At 46.7% G+C, this 19,542-nt stretch overlaps 1 protein-coding gene across 2 annotated transcripts in view; it reads left to right on the forward strand.

Moving 5' to 3' along the window:
* The window catches only part of MEAF6 (MYST/Esa1 associated factor 6), a 148,461-nt gene that overhangs the window by 51,423 nt on the left and 77,496 nt on the right, over nucleotides 1-19,542 (forward strand). For both annotated transcript variants that reach the window (XM_063954355.1, XM_063954357.1), the window contains exon 2: nucleotides 16,298-16,413. In XM_063954355.1, the coding sequence (XP_063810425.1) occupies nucleotides 16,298-16,413 (116 nt within the window). The remainder of the gene's footprint in view (nucleotides 1-16,297; nucleotides 16,414-19,542) is intronic.

Raw genomic sequence — 19,542 nt, forward strand, 5'->3', positions numbered from 1 at the left:
TGTTTCTCCTACGTACTTGAAAAGTATCTGTAGTTTATTATGTGCTCCTATTGCATATTATACTAATATATAACCTGTGACTGATTGCTAGTGTGATTGCTGACTTTACTATTTTCTGTCAGTTTCTGTGTATTCCAATCCTCAATGCTGGTGCAAAACAGGGAGGGATCGGATTGTATGTCACTTTAACAAATTTTAAAGTGATTGCAGTCACATTGTGTAGTTAACACTGTAAAGGTGTGTGATTTATTTATCATGTCTGAGAGGCAAGGGTGAGGAGGATACACTCTCCACAGCAGCACCGACACTCATGTCATGTTTGTCTTACAAAGCTGGGTTAACCTCTCAGGATCTGGTTCAAAATGGATTATGTGCAAATTGTTTTAGCTTTCACCAAAGCCCCTTGAATAATATGAGGCAGGCACAGGTTCAGGTTGAACTGCCATGGGCTACTTTTGCACAGACATTATCCAGTATAGCTGAGCGGATAATGCCAGCTCCTATATCAGGGATAAGTTACCCTATTAACCCTTATTCCACCTGGGGGTTATCACATCCAGTACAGGAATCGGCAGTCTCTCAGCAGAAACAAGCTGAAAGACTGGTGGTAAGCAAATCACTTAGACATGAAACAACATCTTCACAGTCGACACATGTTTCAGATGAGGACTTATCGCACTCCAGGTCTGCATACAGAGACGAGGTGGAAGGCCTCAGCTCAGTGGACATTACTGAGCTAATTAGTGCTATGAAAGCCATTCTATTCTTAGAGGATGCAGTAGAGCTTTTTTTTATTAAATCTAAGGCACCTGTGTTTAAACGTCCCAAAATAGTTAGGACTTAGTTTTCTGGGTCAGAACAGCTGGCGGAAATTATGCAAAAGGCTTGGGTTACACCCACTAAGAAGTTCAGAATTCCAAGGAAATGGAATTACCATTATCCTCTTCCGTCTGGGGACTGTTTAAAAAAGGAGGTGGCTCCCAAAGTAGATACGCATGTCATGTGATTGGTACAAAAATCTACATTACTTCTACCTTCAACATCATTAAATGATGTCACGGATAGGCAAATAGATGATTTTCTTAAAGCCATTTTCTCCTCTTGTGGGGCAATCATAAGACCAGCCATGGCTTCGGCTTGGATGGCAAAAGCAGTGGCAGCCTGGGCTGATGCATTGGAGGGTGACCTTTCATTGGCATCTAGAGATCAAAAATCCCATTTATTTTTCATCCACTAGGGGTCACTGGAGTACTCTTGGAATATGGACGGTTCCGCAGTCAAGGCACTGAATAAATTAAATTTGGAACGACTCCTCCCCTCCATATCCCAGAGTACCTCAGTGTTTTTTCGGTGCTCACAGAGCAACAAGGCTGTGTGGAGATTATCCACACTTATTGGATTTTTTGATTTTTTTTCTTCTTTTTAACTTTTCCACATCCCTTCCCCCCTTCCAGTAGGCGTGGGTCCGGGATAGTGGAAGCTGCTACAAGCAGCTGTGGCGTGTCGGGCCTCTCTAAAAAGAGCTCCCTCACAAACCACGTGCAGGACTACCTGCAGGAAAGGCTGGACGGATCTTACAGAAGAAGCCCCGTCACAGCCCTCACCACAGGGTCCAGGTATGTTGGGGACGGGGCGGTCAGCTCACGCTGCCGCCCCGCTGTGTGGGGAAACTGTTATTAGTTGCGAGCCGCATGCCGCCGCCCGCTACCTCAAGACCGCTAAGGAGAGATGCCTCCCACCGCTTCCGGAGCCGCGCCGGCCACGATCTCCATGCATAGGCGGCTCTATGCAGCACGCTCCCCGGCTCCCGCAACCGCTTCCCGGCTTCCTCTCCAGCTTTTATGTAAGCTCGGCTCCGTGTAATAGAGAGCGATACACGGAGCACGGGAGGGGGGGGGGGGGAAAGCACACAGCAAGGGGGAGAAGTGTGCTATTAGCAGCAGCAGCGCTGCATGTGTATTAGAAGATGCCATTAAGCCTTTTTTAACAGGATTCACTTATAATGTTTCTTACACTAAAGGTTTGAATACAACATAAGAATGTTTTTATTTAAATCTCTTGGATAAGTTATAAGTCTGCACTTTTTGTTATACTGTAAGCATGGGGGCATATTTAACCATGCTTCCTGTTTTTCCAGTTGTGTTTCCAGAATTTCCTGTACTACATCTCTACTCCATTGAAGGCGCAGGGTTGTAGGGGGATTTTGGGGATCAGGTTTCATACTGCTGGCGTGCACTGCACTTGGCCAGATAGATAGATAGATATATATATACATACAGAGAGAGACACCTTAGTGCTATTTACTGAGTCGGGCAAGTTGTCGGTCTTGTATTTTGTATTGTTTGTCTGCATAATGAGTAAGACACCAGCTAAAACTAAAAAGCAGTTTCACTGCAAGGTCTGTAACAGTGTGTTACCGGACTCTGCAGCACCGAATGAGAGAACTCCAGGTCCTCCTCAGTCAGGGTGTGCCCCTGACCAAGTAGCAGCTCGGCAAAGTTGTAAAGCCGAGACCCCTCGGGCAGCCGCCCAAGATGAGCCCACTTCCTTGTGGAATGGGCTTTTACTGATTTTGGCTGTGGCAAGCCTGCCACAGAATGTGCAAGCTGAATTGTACTACAAATCCAGCGAGCAATCGTCTGCTTAGAAGCAGGAACACCCATCTTGTTGGGTGCATACAGGCTAAACAGCGAGTCAGATTTTCTGACTCCAGTCGTCCTGGAAACATATATTTTCAGGGCCCTGACAACGTCAAGTAACTTGGAGTCCTCCAAGTCCCTAGTAGCCGCAGATACCACAATAGGTTGGTTCATGTGAAAAACAGAAAACACCTTAAGGAGAAATTGAGGACGAGTCCTCAATTCTGCCCTGTCAGAATGAAAAATTAAGTAAGGGCTTTTATATGATAAAGCCGCCCATTCTGACACACGCCTGGCTGAAGCCAGGGCTAATAGAATCTTCACCTTCCATGTGAAATATTTTAATTCCACAGTGGTGAGTGGATCAAACCAATGTGACTTTAGGAAACTCAAAACAACATTGAGATCCCAAGGTGCCACTGGGGGCACAAAAGGAGGCTGTATATGCAGTACCCCTTTTACAAACGTCTGAACTTCAGGCACTGAAGCCAGTTCTTTCTGGAAGAAATTTGACAGGGTCGAAATTTGAACCTTAATGGACCCTAATTTTAGGCCCATAGACAGTCCTGTATTCAGGAAATGTAGGAAACGACCCAGTTGGAATTCCTCTGTAGGGACCTTCTTGGCCTCACACCCCGCAACATATTTTCGCCAAATGCGGTGAAAATGTTTTGCGGTTACATCCTTCCTGGCTTCGACCAGGGTAGGGATGACTTCATCTGGAATGCCCTTTCAGGATCCGGCGTTCAACTGCCATGCCGTCAAACGCAGCCGCGGTAAGTCTTGGAACAGACGAGGCCCCTGCTAGAGCAGGTCCTTTCTTAAAGGTAGAGGCCACGGTTCTTCCGTGAGCATCTCTTGAAGTTCCGGGTACCAAGTCCTTCTTGACCCATCCGGAACCACGAGTATCGTTCTTACTCATCTCCTTCTTATGATTCTCAGTACTTTTGGTATGAGATGCATAGGAGGGAACACATACCCTGACTGGTACACCCACAGTGTTACCAGAGCGTCCACCGCTATTGCCTGAGGGTCCCTTGACCTGGCGCAATATTTGTCTAGTTTTTTGTTCAGGCGGGACGCCATCATGTCCACCTTTGGTTTTTCCCAACGGTTTACAATCATGTGGAAGACTTCCCGCTGAAGTCCCCACTCTCCCGGGTGGAGGTTATGCCTGCTGAGGAAGTTTGCTTCCCAGTTTTCCACTCCCGGAATTAACACTGCTGAGAGTGTTATCACATGATTTTTCGCCCAGCGAAGAATCCTTGCAGTTTCTGCCATTTCCCTCCTGCTTCATGTGCCGCCCTGTCTGTTTACGTGGGCGACTGCCGTGATGTTGTCCCACTGGATCAATACCGGCTGACCTTGAAGCAGAGGTCTTGCTAAGCTTAGAGCCTTGTAAATTGCCCTTAGCTCCAGTATATTTATGTGGAGAGAAGTCTCCAGACTTGATCACACTCTCTGGAAATTTTTTTCCTTGTGTGACTGCTCCCCAGCCACTCAGGCTGGCATCCGTGGTCACCAGGACCCAGTCCTGAATGTCGAATCTGCGGCCCTTTCATAGATGAGCACTCTGCAGCCACCGCAGAAGAAAACACCCTTGTCCTTGGAGACAGGGTTATCCGCTGATGCATCTGAAGATGCGATCCGGACCATTTTCCCAGCAGATTCCACTGAAAGGTTCTTGCGTGAAATCTACCGAATGGGATTGCTTTGTAAGAAACCACCATTTTTCACAGGACCCTTGTGCAATGATGCACTGATACTTTTCCTGGTTTTAGGAGGTTCCTGACTAGCTCGGATAACTCCCTGGTCTTCTCCGGGAGAAAACATCCTTTTCTGGACTGTGTCCAGAATCATTCCTAGGAACATTAGACGTGTCGTCGGAAAAAGCTGCGATTTTGGAATATTTAGAATCCACTCGTGCTGTCGTAGAACTACTTGAGATAGTGCTACTCCGACCGCCAACTGTTCTCTGGACCTTGCCCTTATCAGGAAAGCGTCCATATTTCTTTTAGGAAGAATCATCATTTCGGCCATTACCATGGTAAAGACCCGGGGTGCCGTGGACAATCCAAACGGCAGCGTCTGAACTGATAGTGACAGTTCTGTACCACGAACCTGAGATACCTTTGGTGAGAAGGGCAAAATTTGGACATGTAGGTAAGCGTCCCTGATATCCAGTGACACCATATCGTCCTGGTTCGCTATCACTGCTCTGAGTGACTCCATCTTGATTTGAACCCTTGTATGTAATTGTTCAAATCTTTTAGATCTCACCGAGCCGTTTGGCTTCAGTACCACAATATAGTGTGGAATAATACCCCTTCCCTTGTTGTAGGAGGGGTACTTTGATTATCACCTGCTGGGAATACAGCCTGTGAATTTTTTTCCCAATACTGCCTCCCTGTCGGAGGGAGACGTTGGTAAAGCAGACTTCAGGAACTTGTGAGGGGAAGACGTCTCGAATTTCCAATGTACACCAGGGATACTACGTGTAGGATCCAGGAGTCCACTTGCGAGTGAGCCCACTGCGTGCTGAAACTCTTGAGATGACCCCCCACCGCACCTGAGTCCGCTTGTATGGCCCCAGCGTCATGCTGCGGACTTGGCAGAAGCTGTGGAGGACTTCTGTTCCTGGGAATGGGCTGCCTGCTGCAGTCTTCTTCCCTTTCCTCTAACCCTGGGCAGATTGACTGGCCTTTTGCCCGCCTGCCTTTATGGGTACGAAAGGACTGAGACTGAAAAGACTGTGTCCTTTTCTGCTGAGATGTGACTTGGGGTAACAAAAGTGGATTTTCCAGCTGTTGCCATGGCCACCAGGTCCGATGGACCGCCCCTTTATACGGCAATACTTCCATGTGCCGTCTGGAATCTGCATCACCTGACCACTGTCGTGTCTATAAACATCGTCTGGCAGATATGGACATCACATCTACTCTTGATGCCAGAATGCAAATATCCCTCTGCGCATCTCGCATATATAGAAATGCATCCTTAAAATGCTCTATAGTCAATAAAATATTGTTCCTGTCAAGGGTATCAATATTTTCAGTCAGGAAATCCGACCAAGCCCCCCCAGCGCTGCACATTCAGGCTGAGGCGATTGCTGGTCGTAGTATAACACCAGTATGTGTGTATATACTTTTTAGGATATTTTTCAGCTTCCTATCAGCTGGCTCTTTGAGGGCGGCCGTATCTGGAGACGGTAACGCTACTTGTTTTTATAAGCGTGTGAGCGCCTTATCCACCCTAAGGTGTGTTTCCCAACTCGCCCTCACTTCTGGCGGGAAAAGGTATACCTCCAATAATTTTCTATCGGAGGAAACCCACGTATCATCACACACTTTAATTTATCTGATTCAGGAAAAACTACAAGTAGATTATTCCCACCCTACATAATACCCTTATTTGTGGTACTTGTAGTATCAGAAATATGTAACACCTCCTTCATTGCCCTTAACATGTAACGTGTGGCCCTAAAGGAAAATACGTTTGTTTCTTCACCGTCGACACTGAAGTCAGTGTCTGTGTCTGTGTCGACCAACTGAGGTAAATGGGCGTTTTTACAAGCCCCTGACGGTGTCTGAGACGCCTGGACAGGTACTAATTTGTTTGCCGGCCGTCTCATGTCGTCAACCGACCTTGCATCGTGTTGACATTATCACGTAATTCCTAAATAAGCCATCCATTCCGGTGTCGACTCCCTAGAGAGTGACATCACCAATACAGGCAATTTGCTCCGCCTCCTCACCAACATCGTCCTCCTACATGTCGACACACTTGTACCGACACACAGCACACACACAGGGAATGCTCTGATAGAGGACAGGACCCCACTAGCCCTTTGGGGAGACAGAGGGAGAGTTTGCCAGCACACACCAAAAACGCTATAATTATACAGGGACAACCCCTTATACAAGTGTTTTCCCTTATAGCATTTTCACATATGTAATCATATCGCCAAATAAGTGCCCCCCCTCTCTGTTTTAACCCTGTTTCTGTAGTGCAGTGCAGGGGAGAGCCTGGGAGCCTTCCTCACAGCAGAGCTGAGCAGGAAAATGGCGCCGTGTGCTGAGGAGAATAGGCCCCGCCCCCTAAAACGGCGGGCTCTTCTCCCGGAGTTTGTGAGATCTGGCAGGGGTTAAATACATCCATATAGCCTCAAGGGCTATATGTGATGTATTTTAGCCATAAAAAAGGTATAATACATTGCTGCCCAGGGCGCCCCCCCCAGCGCCCTGCACCCTCAGTGACCGCTGGTATGAAGTGTGCTGACAACAATGGCGCACAGCTGCAGTGCTGTGCGCTACCTTATGAAGACTGAAAGTCTTCTGCCGCCTGTTTCTGGACCTCTGGACCTCTTCAACTTCGGCATCTGCAAGGGGGGTCGGCGGCACGGCTCCGGGACGAACCCCAGGGTGAGACCTGTGTTCCGACTCCCTCTGGAGCTAATGGTGTCCAGTAGCCTAAGAAGCAAATCCATCCTGCACGCAGGTGAGTTTACTTCTCTCCCCTAAGTCCCTCGTAGCAGTGAGCCTGTTGCCAGCAGGACTCACTGAAAATAAAAAAACCTAAATTAAACTTTTATTCTAAGCAGCTCAGGAGAGCCACCTAGATTGCACCCTGCTCGGACGGGCACAAAAACCTAACTGAGGCTTGGAGGAGGGTCATAGGGGGAGGAGCCAGTACACACCACCTGATCCTAAAGCTTTATTTTTGTGCCCTGTCTCCTGCGGAGCCGCTATTCCCCATGGTCCTGACGGAGTCCCCAGCATCCACTTAGGACGTTAGAGAAATACAATTTCCGCTCCGGTTGCAAAACCAGTTTCATCCCCGGACCCTCCAAGGGCTATGCTTGCAGATGTTCTGGCTGGATTGCAGTCAGAAATGGCCGCCACTCGGCAAGAGCGGGAGGCGGCAAGATCGGAGTCTAGGGTGAGACCACTAGAACTACCGGAGGGGTCTCAGCCTTACCAAAAGTCCAAGTCCTCTTTGGGTAGAAGGGATAATTTTCATTTGTCTTATAATTTACCAGTGTCTGCTATGTTGCTTTCTGACGATTCTATGCCAGACCTCACTGCGCAGGATGAGGGTGAGGAGGGTGAAGTAGACCAGCAGTCAGATGGTGACGATTTTGACAGCCCGGGCATTGATAATTTCATCAGAGCAGTGCGTCAGTCTCTGAAGTTTACAGAAACTGAGGAGCCTCTGACAAATGATGAGGTCATCTTTACTAAACGACAGAGAACTCCAATGTGTTTTCCTGTTTCGGAATCTCTTAATAAGATGTTGCTAGAAACACGAAAGAATCCGGATAAACGGTTTTCTATACCTCGCAGATTTAAGTCTAGTTACCCGTTTCCAGACTCTGTAACAGCTACATGGGAGAATCCGCCATTGGTGGATTCATCTGTGTGTAAACTTACAAAGAAATTAACCATACCGGTACCAACTGCTACTACACTTAAGGACCCTTCGGACCGTAAAATAGAAGCTATGCTAAAGTCCATGTATATAGCAGCAGGGGTGTTGCTTAGACCTGGGTTGGTTGGCATTTGGGTAACTAATGCACTAATGGTATGGATAACAGAACTCAAGTCTGCCTTAAGTGATGACCACCTTATACTTCTCGCTGATCAAATCGGGGAAGCTGCGGACTATCTATGTACAGCTTCTACTGACGTCTGTCAGCTCACTTCTCGCCTTTCATCATCGCTGGCTACAGCACGACGAGCGCTCTGGCTGCGTTCTTGGCAGGCGGAGGTTAAAAAAAGGTATAGATGCGTTACCTTACGGTGGTGAGAAGTTGTTTGGTCCTGAATTGGACAAATGGATTTCTGAGGCCACGGGAGGAAAGTCTGTTTTCTTACCATTGCCTCCAACAGTACCTAGAAGGAGATATTCTGGACCTGCGTTCAAATCCTTTAGACCTCAGTCCTTTTCGCGGGCGTGGCAGAGGAACGGCCACACCTGGTAGACGAGGTCGGGGACATGGTTTCCAACAAATCAACACCACTCGTCAGGACGCGAAGGTCACCGGCAAGCCAGTGGCATGACGGGCTCCCAGCCCATCTCGGATCTCCAATTGTGGGAGCACGCCTTCAGACGTTCCAGTTGGCGTGGTTTCAGACGTCCACTGATGGGTGGATCCGCAATTTACTGTTAAAAGGTTACAAAATAGAGTTCGACTGTCTCCCACCAATGCGGTTTTTCAAGACAGGACTGCCTGTGTCGGATGACAAGAAGGCGGTTCTGCAGATTTCTATTCGGTCTCTGCTGGATGCAGCAGTTTTGATTCCGGTCCCTGTACACCAAAAGGGTCAGGGTTGTTATTCCAGTCTGTTTGTAGTACCCAAGCCGGATGGCTCGGTCAGGCCAATATTGAACTTAAAGGGTCTCAATCAGTACGTCACTTACTACAGATTCAAGATGGAATCTCTGCGTTCAGTAATTGCAGGTCTAGAGCCACAGGAATTCATGATTGCACTGGATCTCAAGGATGCGTACTTGCACATTCCGATTTGGCCACCTCATCAGAGGTTCTTGCGATTTGCAATACGGCAGAACCATTACCAGTTTCAGGCTTTACCGTTTGGCCTCTCGTCAGCGCCTCGGGTATTCACCAAGGTGATGTCTGTGATGACAGCTCATCTCAGATCCCTAGAAGTGATAATAGTTCCGTACTTGGACGATTTGCTCATCAAAGCTCCATCTCAACAAATGCTCCTCCAACAGGCGTTGCTAACATACAATGTACTGGTTCACCACGGTTGGATTGTCAACTTCAAGAAATCACATCTAATTCCGTCTCAACGACTTCAATACCTAGGTATGATTCTCGATACGGTAAATCAAAGAATTTACCTACCAGAACAGAAAGTACAGGTCATTCGTCATCTGGTACAATTAGTGCTCAAGCCACGCACAGTCTCTGTTCATTTGTGCATTCGCCTTTTAGGCACAATGGTGGCAGCTTTCGAAGCGCTTCAGTTCGGAAGATTTCACTCACGTCCTTTTCAACTGGATGTGCTCGCACAGTGGTCGGGCTCGCATCTGCAGATTCACCGCAGGGTGAGGTTGTCGCCACGGGCCAGAGTGTCTCTACTCTGGTGGCTCAAAGTACAGAATCTAACCACAGGGAAATGGTTCGGCGCCTGGAATTGGATAATTCTCACGGCGGACGCGAGTCTCAGAGGTTGGGGAGCTGTAGTTCAAAATTATCAGCTCCAGGGTCTCTGGGCGGATCACGAAATATTGCTGTCTATAAATGTCCTGGAACTCCGGGCAATTTACAATGCGCTACGACAAGCAGTGCACATGCTTCGGTCTCAGACTGTTCAGGTGCAGTCAGACAATGCGACGTCGGTCGCATACATCAACAAACAAGGAGGAACGAAAAGCCGCATGGCAATGCGGGAAGTAGCTCGAATCCTCAATTGGGCCGAGTATCACCAAGTGATATTGTCGGCAGTATTCATTCTGGGAGTGGACAACTGGGAGGCGGATTATCTCAGCCGTCGGGATTTTCATCCAGGAGAATGGGCATTAAATCCAGAGGTGTTTCACATGCTGGTCCAGAGGTGGGGTCACCCTCAAGTGGACCTGATGGCATCTCGCCACAATCATCAACCGCCCCAGTACGTGTCCAGAACGAGAGATCCAAAGGCAGTGGCGGTGGATGCTCTCACAATCACGTGGCCATACTGCCTCGTGTATCTGTTTCCACCGTTTCCGCTGCTCTCCCTGTTGCTAAAACGGATCAAAAGAGAGTCCGTCACAGTCATACTAGTGGCGCCTCATTGGCCTCGGAGAGCTTGGTTCTCGGATCTCCGCGGACTACTCGCAGACTATCCTTGGCCGCTCCCACTGCGTTCGGACCTGTTACAACAGGGTCCGTTCCTTTACCCCGATTTAGCGCGGCTGCGTTTGACGGGGTGGCTGTTGAGACCGCCCTCTTAAGAAGAGAGGGCATTCCAGAATCTGTTATACCAACCATGTTACGAGCTGGGAAGCCGGTTACGGCAGCACATTATTACAGAATTTGGCGTGCCTATATAGGTTGGTGTGAAGCTCGGAAGTTTCCAACTTCATCTATCAAGTTATCTCGTCTTTTGTTATTTCTACAGATGGGGTTAGATGGAGGTCTGCTTTTATGCACACTAAAAGTGCAGATATCTGCGTTGTCAATTTACTTTCAGAGAAGATTGGCTCTATTGCCGTCGGTACACACTTTTCTGCAAGGTGTCCTCAGAGTACAGCCTCCATTCACTCCACCTACTGCGCCATGGGACTTGAATCTGGTTTTAGATTTCTTACAGTCTTTATATTTCGAACCCTTACAACAAGTGGATATTAAGTTTCTCACTTGGAAAACAATTTTTCTCCTAGCCTTGGCTTCGGCAAGGCGTGTTTCAGATTTGGGTGCCTTGTCATGCAAGCCACCGTATTTAGTGTTTCATGATGACAGAGCGGAACTTCGGACGAATCCCGCTTTATTACCAATAGTAGTTCCTGTGTTAACAGGAGATTCTGAAACCTTGGATGTGGTACGCGCACTACGCGTTTATGTATCCCGAACGTCTACAGTTCGTAAGACGTATACGTTTTGTTCTCTACGATGCTGCCAAGATGGGTTGGCCAGCTTCTAAGCAGACCTTATCCAGATGGATAAAACTGACCATACGTCAGGCTTACCTTCATGCTAGGTTACAGCCACCTACATCCGTAACAGCGCATTCCACACGTTCTGTGGGAACGTCATGGGCAGCTGGTCGTGGAGCTTCTACGACACAGCTTTGCCGTGCGGCTACATGGTCTTCAGTGCACACGTTTGTGCGCTTTTACAAGTTTGATACTTTTGCGGCATCAGCATCTAGCTTTGGCTGCCTAGTGTTACAGGTGCCAAACAGCTCTCCCGCCCACGGGGGAAACTTTGGTACGTCCCAAGAGTACTCCAGTGACCCCTAGTGGATGAAAAAGAAAATAGGATTTTGGTACTTACCAGGTAAATCCTTTTCTTTGAATCCATAGGGGGCACTGGACGCCCACCCAGAGCAGTTTTTCCTGGTTTGTGGTAAGTTCAGGGGATCTTATGGTAACACACTCTCACCGACTGGTTCAAATTATCAAGTTCTGTCGGTTATGATGTCAACTGTTAGTTGTCAGTAACGTTATGTGTCAACTTTATTGTTGTCCGTTTTGTTATATGTAATTCTCCATTGTCAACCTCTCTATAGCTTCTGTTCGGCTCAGTAAAATAACACTGAGGTACTCTGGGATATGGAGGGGAGGAGTAGTTCCAAATTAAATTTATTCAGTGCCTTGTTTCCTGCGGAACCATCCATATCCCAAGAGTACTCCAGTGCTCCCTATGGATTCAAAGAAAAGGATTTACCTGGTAAGTACCAAAATCAAATTATTGCACATATCAAACAGGCAGCTATTTTTATGGAAGAAGCAGTCTTGGATATGGGTACAATTGCCTTTCGGGCATCAGCCTCAGCAGTAGCTGCTCGCAGAACGGTTTGGCTACGTACTTGGGTAGCTGACTCAGAATCTAAGAAGGTTCTGGAGTCTTTGCCTTTTACTGAAGATATTCTTTTTGGTAAAGAATTAAACAGTATTTTGAAGTTAGTAGCAGACTCCAAGAAAGTGAAGTTTCCTTCCACACATAAATCCAAGCCTAAATTTCCACCTTTTCTGCCCTTTTGGACTCCAGGAAAAGCAAAGGAAAGGATTATGGCCAACAGTCTCAATCTGACAAATCTGGTAAGACTAAAAAGCATTGGGTTACTAGAGGGCCGGCTTCCAAATCAGAAGATAAACCATCAGCCTGATGGTGCGGGCCTCCACCTGGGGGACCTCAGGGTGGGAGGGCAACTTCTTCAGTTTGCACCGATCTGGCAGCAGTCTACCACAGATGGCTGGGTGCAAGAAGCGGTATCTCACGGTTATGCGTTTGAACGAGGAAAAGGTTGTTATTCCAACCTGTTTCTAGTCCAGAAGCCAAATGAGTCGTTCCGATCCATACTCAATCTCAAAGTGCTGAACAAGTACATTTGGGTGCCTTGGTTTCATATGGAGATCTTGTGTTCCATTATTTTGGCCATGCAGATTTATGGTATCCCTGGATGTCCAGGATGCTTACCTTCATGTCCCTATAGCACTGTCCCATCAGCGCTATCTCAGGTTTGCTATCCTCCAGCAACATTTTCAGTTTCAGGACCTACCATTTGGACTGGCCACAACTCCCAGAGTTTTCACCAAAATTATGGTGGTAATTATTACCAGTTATTTATATAGCGCACACATATTCCGCAGCGCTTTACAGAGAATATTTGCCCATTCACATCAGTCCCTGCCCCAGTGGAGCTTACAATCTATATTCCCTATCACATGTACACACAGACACATTCACGCTAGGGTTCATTTTTGTTGGAAGCCAATTAATCTACCAGTATATTTTTGTATTGTGGGAGGAAACCGGAGTACCCGGAGGAAACCCACGCAGTACGGGGAGAATATACAAACTCCGCACAGTTAGGGCCATGGTGGGAATCGAACCCACAACCTCAATGCTGTGAGGCAGTAATGCTAACCATTACACCATCCGTACTGCATCTTCTCTCCGTGAGCAGGGGATAAGGGGTTTTCCATACCTTGACAATTTATTAATCCTGGCACAATCTCAGGAATTGATCCAGTGTCATTTGCGGCAGACAATAGCTTGTTTGCAGAGACACGGTTGTCTCATAAATTGGGCAAAGTCATCCCTGGTTCCGTCACAACGGATGACAGACTTGCGGGCTGGGTTGGATTCGAATCTTCAGAGAGTAAATTTACCTCTGAACAAAATATCCATAATTCAGTCAAGGATTCAGGAGCTGCTACACAGTCAAAGGGTATCCATTCACACAGCAATGTGTGTGATGAGGTTGATGGTGTCGACATTTGACATGGTGGCGTATGCTCCATTCCACTGGAGGCCTCTGCAATATCATCTGATCCTTTCCAAATGGAATGGTTTTCATCAGACAATAAAAACGCAGGCTATGGTCCTTCCTCTGGAAGTAAGGTGGTCATTATCCTGCTGGCTGCAGACCTCCCATCTGGACAAAGGGAGACCCTTTTGGATGTCAGATTGGAAAATTCTGACAACAGATGCCAGCCTTCAGGTCTGGGGAGCAGTGTCAGGAAGGAGTTGCTTCCAGGGGCAGTGGACCAAGGAAGATAGTTGCCTGCCAATAAATATATTGGAGCTTCGGGCCATTTATAAGGTACTTATTCAGGCAAAGGACATCCTTCAGGGGAAACCAGTCCAAATCCGCTCGAACAATGCAATGGCAGTAGCGTACCTCAACCATCAGCGAGGAACTCGCAGCCAAAACACAATGGAGGAGGTAAGTCACACATTAAAGTGGACAGAACTTCATCACCCAGCCTTGTCCGCAGTGTTCATTACGGGAGTCCTAAACTGGGAAGTGGATTTTCTCAGTTGACATGCCATTCGTGCAAACGAATGGGCTTTATACCCCGAGGTCTTCCAAATTCTGGTAGACAAGTGGGGGTTACCGGAGATAGATCTCATGGCGTCCCGTCAGAACAACAAAGTTCCCGCATATGAGTCAAAAACAAAGTGATCTTTGTGGATGCCCTGTCAGTGAGATTGGACTTTCGTCTAACCTATTTGTTTCCACCAATCGCCCTGTTACCCAGGGTGATGCGAAAGGCAAAATAAGGAAGGGACGCCGTGATACTAATTGCTCCGGCTTGGCCCAGAAGACATTGGTACACAGATCTGCAGAGTTTGTCAATGGATGCTCCATTCCTGCTCCCTCAAGGTCCAGATCTATTTTTTCAGGGTCCTTGCCATCACAAGCACCTGGATCGGCTGTCTTTGACGGCGTGACTCTTGAGACTTCCATCCTGAAAGCAAGAGGATTCTCACAACAGTTTATTCAAACAATGCTCAGAGTAAGAAAACCTTCCACAGCTTGCATTTTTCACCGAATATGGCAGGCCTATATTCAATGGTGCAGTGATCGGAAATTTGATCGTAGATCTTTCAGAGTTTCCAGAGTCCTAGCATTCCTTCAGTTAGGAATGGACAAAGGTCTAAGGGTGGCTTCCTTGAGAGTGCAAGTGTCAGCACTGACTGTATGGTTCCAAAAGAAAATTTCTAACCTATAGGATGTGTGCACTTTCTCCAGGGAATGCTGCACATTCAACCTTGTTTTTGTTACTCCTACATTGCCTTGGGATTTAAGTCTAATCCTAAAGGCCCTTCAAGTTGCCTTATTGAACCACTAAAAAGAGTGGATCTTAAATGGTTGACAGCTAAAGTTCTCTTTCTACTGGCTATTGCATCAGCTAGAAGAGTTTCAGATTTAGGGGCATTGTTATGTTGCCCTCCCTTTTCTGATATGGTGTTGTGTTTTTTTTTTTATATGCGGATAGAGTGGTTTTCACAATCAAATCTGGCTTTTTGTCTAAATTCCACCTGAACAAAGGAATTGTAGTACTGGCCTTCCCAGGGCCGTACCTTTCTGCGTGAGATGCATCGTTGGACGTCATCCATGCTTTAAGGATCTATGTGGATCGTACCAGGGCCATCAGAAAAACACATTTTCTTCATTCTCTACGGATTTCACAAGAGAGGATGGCCTGATATCAAGCAGACACTGGCGAGGTGGCTTCGACTAACGATTTCAGAAGCATATTCTCAAGCTGATCTCCCTGTTCCGGCTAATGTCTCTGCTCACTCTACTTGTAAGGTAGATCCGTCATGGGCAGTACAACGTGGTGCTTCAGCAGAACAGATATGTAAGGCAGCCGCATGTTCTTCTATTAACGCATTCATTAGACATTATGCCTTTGATACCGTTGCCTCTCAGGATTCTGAATTCGGGCAAAGGAGTCCTCTGTCCAATCAGGAGCGTCCCCACCACTAAATTGCTTTGGGACATCCCAATGTTATCCTGTGGATAACCTGTGGACCCTGCAGGAGAAATAATCGTTACGGTAGACTTACCGTTGATAACTCCTTCTCCTAAGTCCGCAGGATCCACAGGGATCCCACCCTGACGCACCTGATTTGAGGATCCTTTCACTTAATAACCTCTTCATTTTTGTATGGAAGAGTGTGCATGTGTATTCTTCTCGTCTGATGAGGGCTCTTGATGATGCTTCTGCCTTGAGCTTTGGAAAACAACTGAGTTGCCTGAGCCAGGAGGTGGGGATATAGGGACGGGCCTGTTGCATTATGGTAGGCCGAAAGCTTTGATCGTTTGGTGACAATCCGCGGTTGCTACCTCATGTCCCAATGTTATCCTGTGGACATAACGATTATTTTGTTAATTTTCCAGCATTTGGGAGCAATTGGTTGATGGTCATTTGCTCCCATACATTAACAGATTTTCATTCCACCAACTAGATTGGACAGATAATCTTTACAGGTCACAAACAGCAGCTCTCCTTCAATTGTCTTCTGCACCAAGTTTTGCAATTATGTGGTGGTGGTGTTTTTGTCGTGGGGGTATTTGTTTTATCCCCCTTCATTCTATATCAAAAGATTATGTTGCCATGAACATGGCCAAAGGTCTTAAATAGTTTATTTATCTATCCTTCTTTTTTTATTTTATTTTTTTTATTTTTAGGAAACGCTTGCAAATCTGGAACGTCAGATCTACGCATTTGAAGGAAGTTACCTGGAAGATACACAGATGTATGGAAATATTATCAGAGGATGGGACCGTTATTTAACAAACCAAAAGTAAGGTTTTTGTTTTTTGTCCAAATAAAGATCATTTGGTAATTAAAAGGGACATACATGTACTAATTTTTTTTTCCAGTTTTATTGCACTGAGGGTATTATAGTAGTGAGTCAAATGTAATATCAACCAGTTAATAACTAAGCAATATCCTTGATATACTACTGTAAAGGTATACAAATAAATAAGTGAAAAAATAACACAGGCTTGCTGAGCTTGTTGCATATAGCAAAACTGTTGAAACCAATTAGGATCCTAGGTTCAAACTGCATTGTAAAACAATAAAAAGGTACTTGCGCCAAACTCGTTCCAGATGTATGGTCCTTCAATCAAGTCATTTGGATTCTCCTCATTCAGTATGTTTCACAGGTCTGGAAGAATGAAAAATGAATAAAAGAGTTATTTATACCCCTCTTTTCATGTGAAGATCAGGGAAGGTTGGTATTATCAAACCCTTATCCTTTCTTAATTTTTCATACCTCCACACCTGTGAGACATACTGAATGAGGAGAATCCAAATGACTGTTGGTTGAAAGACCATACATCTGGAACAAGTTTGGCACAAGGACATTTTTATTGTTTTTCCATTTGTTTCTACAAGGTTGTGGTGACTTTGTATATACTGTATTGTGTTTATGCTGCCGTTCTAAATCCGTGCCCAGGTTTTTGATACATCCAGTTATATCGTTCAAACTGCATTGTAGTCTATACTAAATCCAGCTGGGGTCGCCTACAAAGACCATTTCTATCCTGACCCCACTAACTCAATGTTGTGTCTAGTAAAGCGACTGACACTCATTTGTTCCCACAATCCCCCATTCCACAGCTGAATTCTGTCTAACACAATGGGGTCTGTAATGTTGCTGCGTTTTACACCCATAGCAAGGTGCCCTTTTACATAGGCAGAAAAGTACTTATGTCTGTGATCACTAGAATAGAACATTATAGTTAAAACCGCATAAAACGCGCACATATTATGTGGGATAAGGTCTAGAGAGTAAGTGAATCCATTCTTAAGGGGGGTACACACGGAGAGATCTGTGTTTAAAGTCTAAGCAATCTGACTAGATTGCTTAGATTTTAAGCACGGATCTGCCGTGTGCATGCCCATCATCGATAGCGATGTGCGGCCCAGCGCATCGCTATCGCCGGTGCTAGATTGAGCCTTGTTGTGTGAAGTGAGCGCCCCCCCCTCGCTCAATACATCGTGCTGAGTGGGGGGGAGAGATGTGTGCAGAGCGGTCTGTATTAAGATCGCTCAGCACACATCTCTCCCGTCAGTACACCCCTTTACTGTGAGAGGCAGCTGATAAGTGAGACTTGGCTCCTCTAGTCTTTCCTTCTATCGTGTACAGTATGTACAATGCTGCTGGTTTGGCTGTCACATTCACACTCCTAATCCTCCCTTGTTGATGTGCTGCATGCCATCTCAAGTTCTAGACTGAAGCTTCAGAACTTTGCAGTACCACATTGTGGTGTAAATGTTAATGTTCTTCAGCCTTATAGGTGTCTGGCTGTGTTCTGCACCTTGGAGTCATTGCACATTCTCTCTGTGCCTATAGTGTGTTCATTGGTGGTGATGCCAGCAAGCCTACAATAGAGGCTACATTTTTAATTTAAAAAACAGGGCTTATCATTATTATCTTGTCTTATCTCTCCATTCAGTGGCGTGAAAACCCCTTTGTTTGCCTAGCTCCATTTGTGCCAAAGATAAGCTATGTCTCGGCACAATCAAATTCCAGAGTCTGTCTTCATTACTTTTTAGAAGTTTCTTCTTAATGGTTTAGCTCTGAAGCCTGCATAGGGCATCTCAAGGTTTACTGCTGTTCACACTCTTTTAAATGCTCCATTTTTGTTCCATGTTGCATAGACCGTAAGTTAAAGATTCCCAATAAGGTTGGATCAAAGTGTTTGTTCCCAATCACCTCAAATAACAGTTACCTATTTTTCTCTTACGTCCTAGAGGATATTGGGGTCCACATTAGTACCATGGGGTATAGACGGGTCCTCTAGGAGCCTTGGGCACTTTAAGAAATCAATAGTGTGCACTGGCTCCTCCCTCTATGCCCCTCCTACCTCACTCAATTTAGAAAATGTGCCCGGAGGAGCCGGTCACGCTTAGGGAAGCTATGGTAGAGTTTTTTTTTCCTGCATTTATTTTCTGTTTGTTGTTTTCAGGCAGGGCTTATTGGCACCAGCCTGCCTGCTTCGTGGGACTTAGGGGGGAGAATGGCCCAACTTCCTGAAGAGTTAATGGTCCCGTTTCTCCACTGACAGGACACTGAGCTCCTGAGGGAGTCATTCGCAAGCCCCACCACGGCGAGCGTACCGTCCCGCATCACGCCGCCATCCCTAACAGAGCCAGAAGGTAGAAGAGTGGTGAGTACAGCGCCGGCGTCCCGGTTAGCGGGTCGCCGTCGGGAATGGCGGCACAAGGGTAGGAGCGCAGCACTGCTGCAGGCTGCACTCCGGGGGCTCAGTAAGTTGGTACACTTGGATGTGTCCATGCTGTGAGGCAGGCGCGCTGAGCCACCAATGAAACCCAGATCTGCCCACTTACCTAACAGAGGGTTTTAACCCTCTGTTAGTCACAAAAAGTCTTCAGGCCAGTATAAAAAATGCGGGAAGCCGAGTGCCATTATGGGGGCAGGGTTTCACTATGAGCGGATCCAGCAGCTCACCAGCGACATTTTCCCTCTGCAGCTTGTACTGACAGGATACACAGGGAATCGCAGCTCCTCCACAACGACTCCACGTCTCCTCAGCAGTTACCAGGGGGTCTTAGTAAGGGGAGAGGGGAGCAATGTTAGAATACTAAGCCCTATTAAGGTGCTTAGTTTGCGACCCAGCTGAGTTTTACTTAAGCTAAAAGGGCATTGTGTGACTGGCTCCGGCTTCTGTATCTCCCTGCGGACTCTGTGTGGGTTAAAAATGTGTTTTCACCTTCTGTGTGTGTATCCCTTCCAGTTGCCATGTCCAGGGACTGCGTTTCCTGCACAGCAGAGTGTCTGTCTTCCCCAGGAGACTCACTGCACATTCTCTGGACAGTGGGACTGAACCCCCTTGGTTAGATTAGTACCAGCTCGTCTTCAGTGGAAACGAAGACCAGGGCTTTGTAAGAGGTAGTGCAG

The sequence above is a fragment of the Pseudophryne corroboree genome, chromosome 2 (genome assembly GCF_028390025.1).
Source record: "Pseudophryne corroboree isolate aPseCor3 chromosome 2, aPseCor3.hap2, whole genome shotgun sequence".
In the NCBI taxonomy this organism is placed as follows: Eukaryota; Metazoa; Chordata; class Amphibia; order Anura; family Myobatrachidae; genus Pseudophryne; species Pseudophryne corroboree.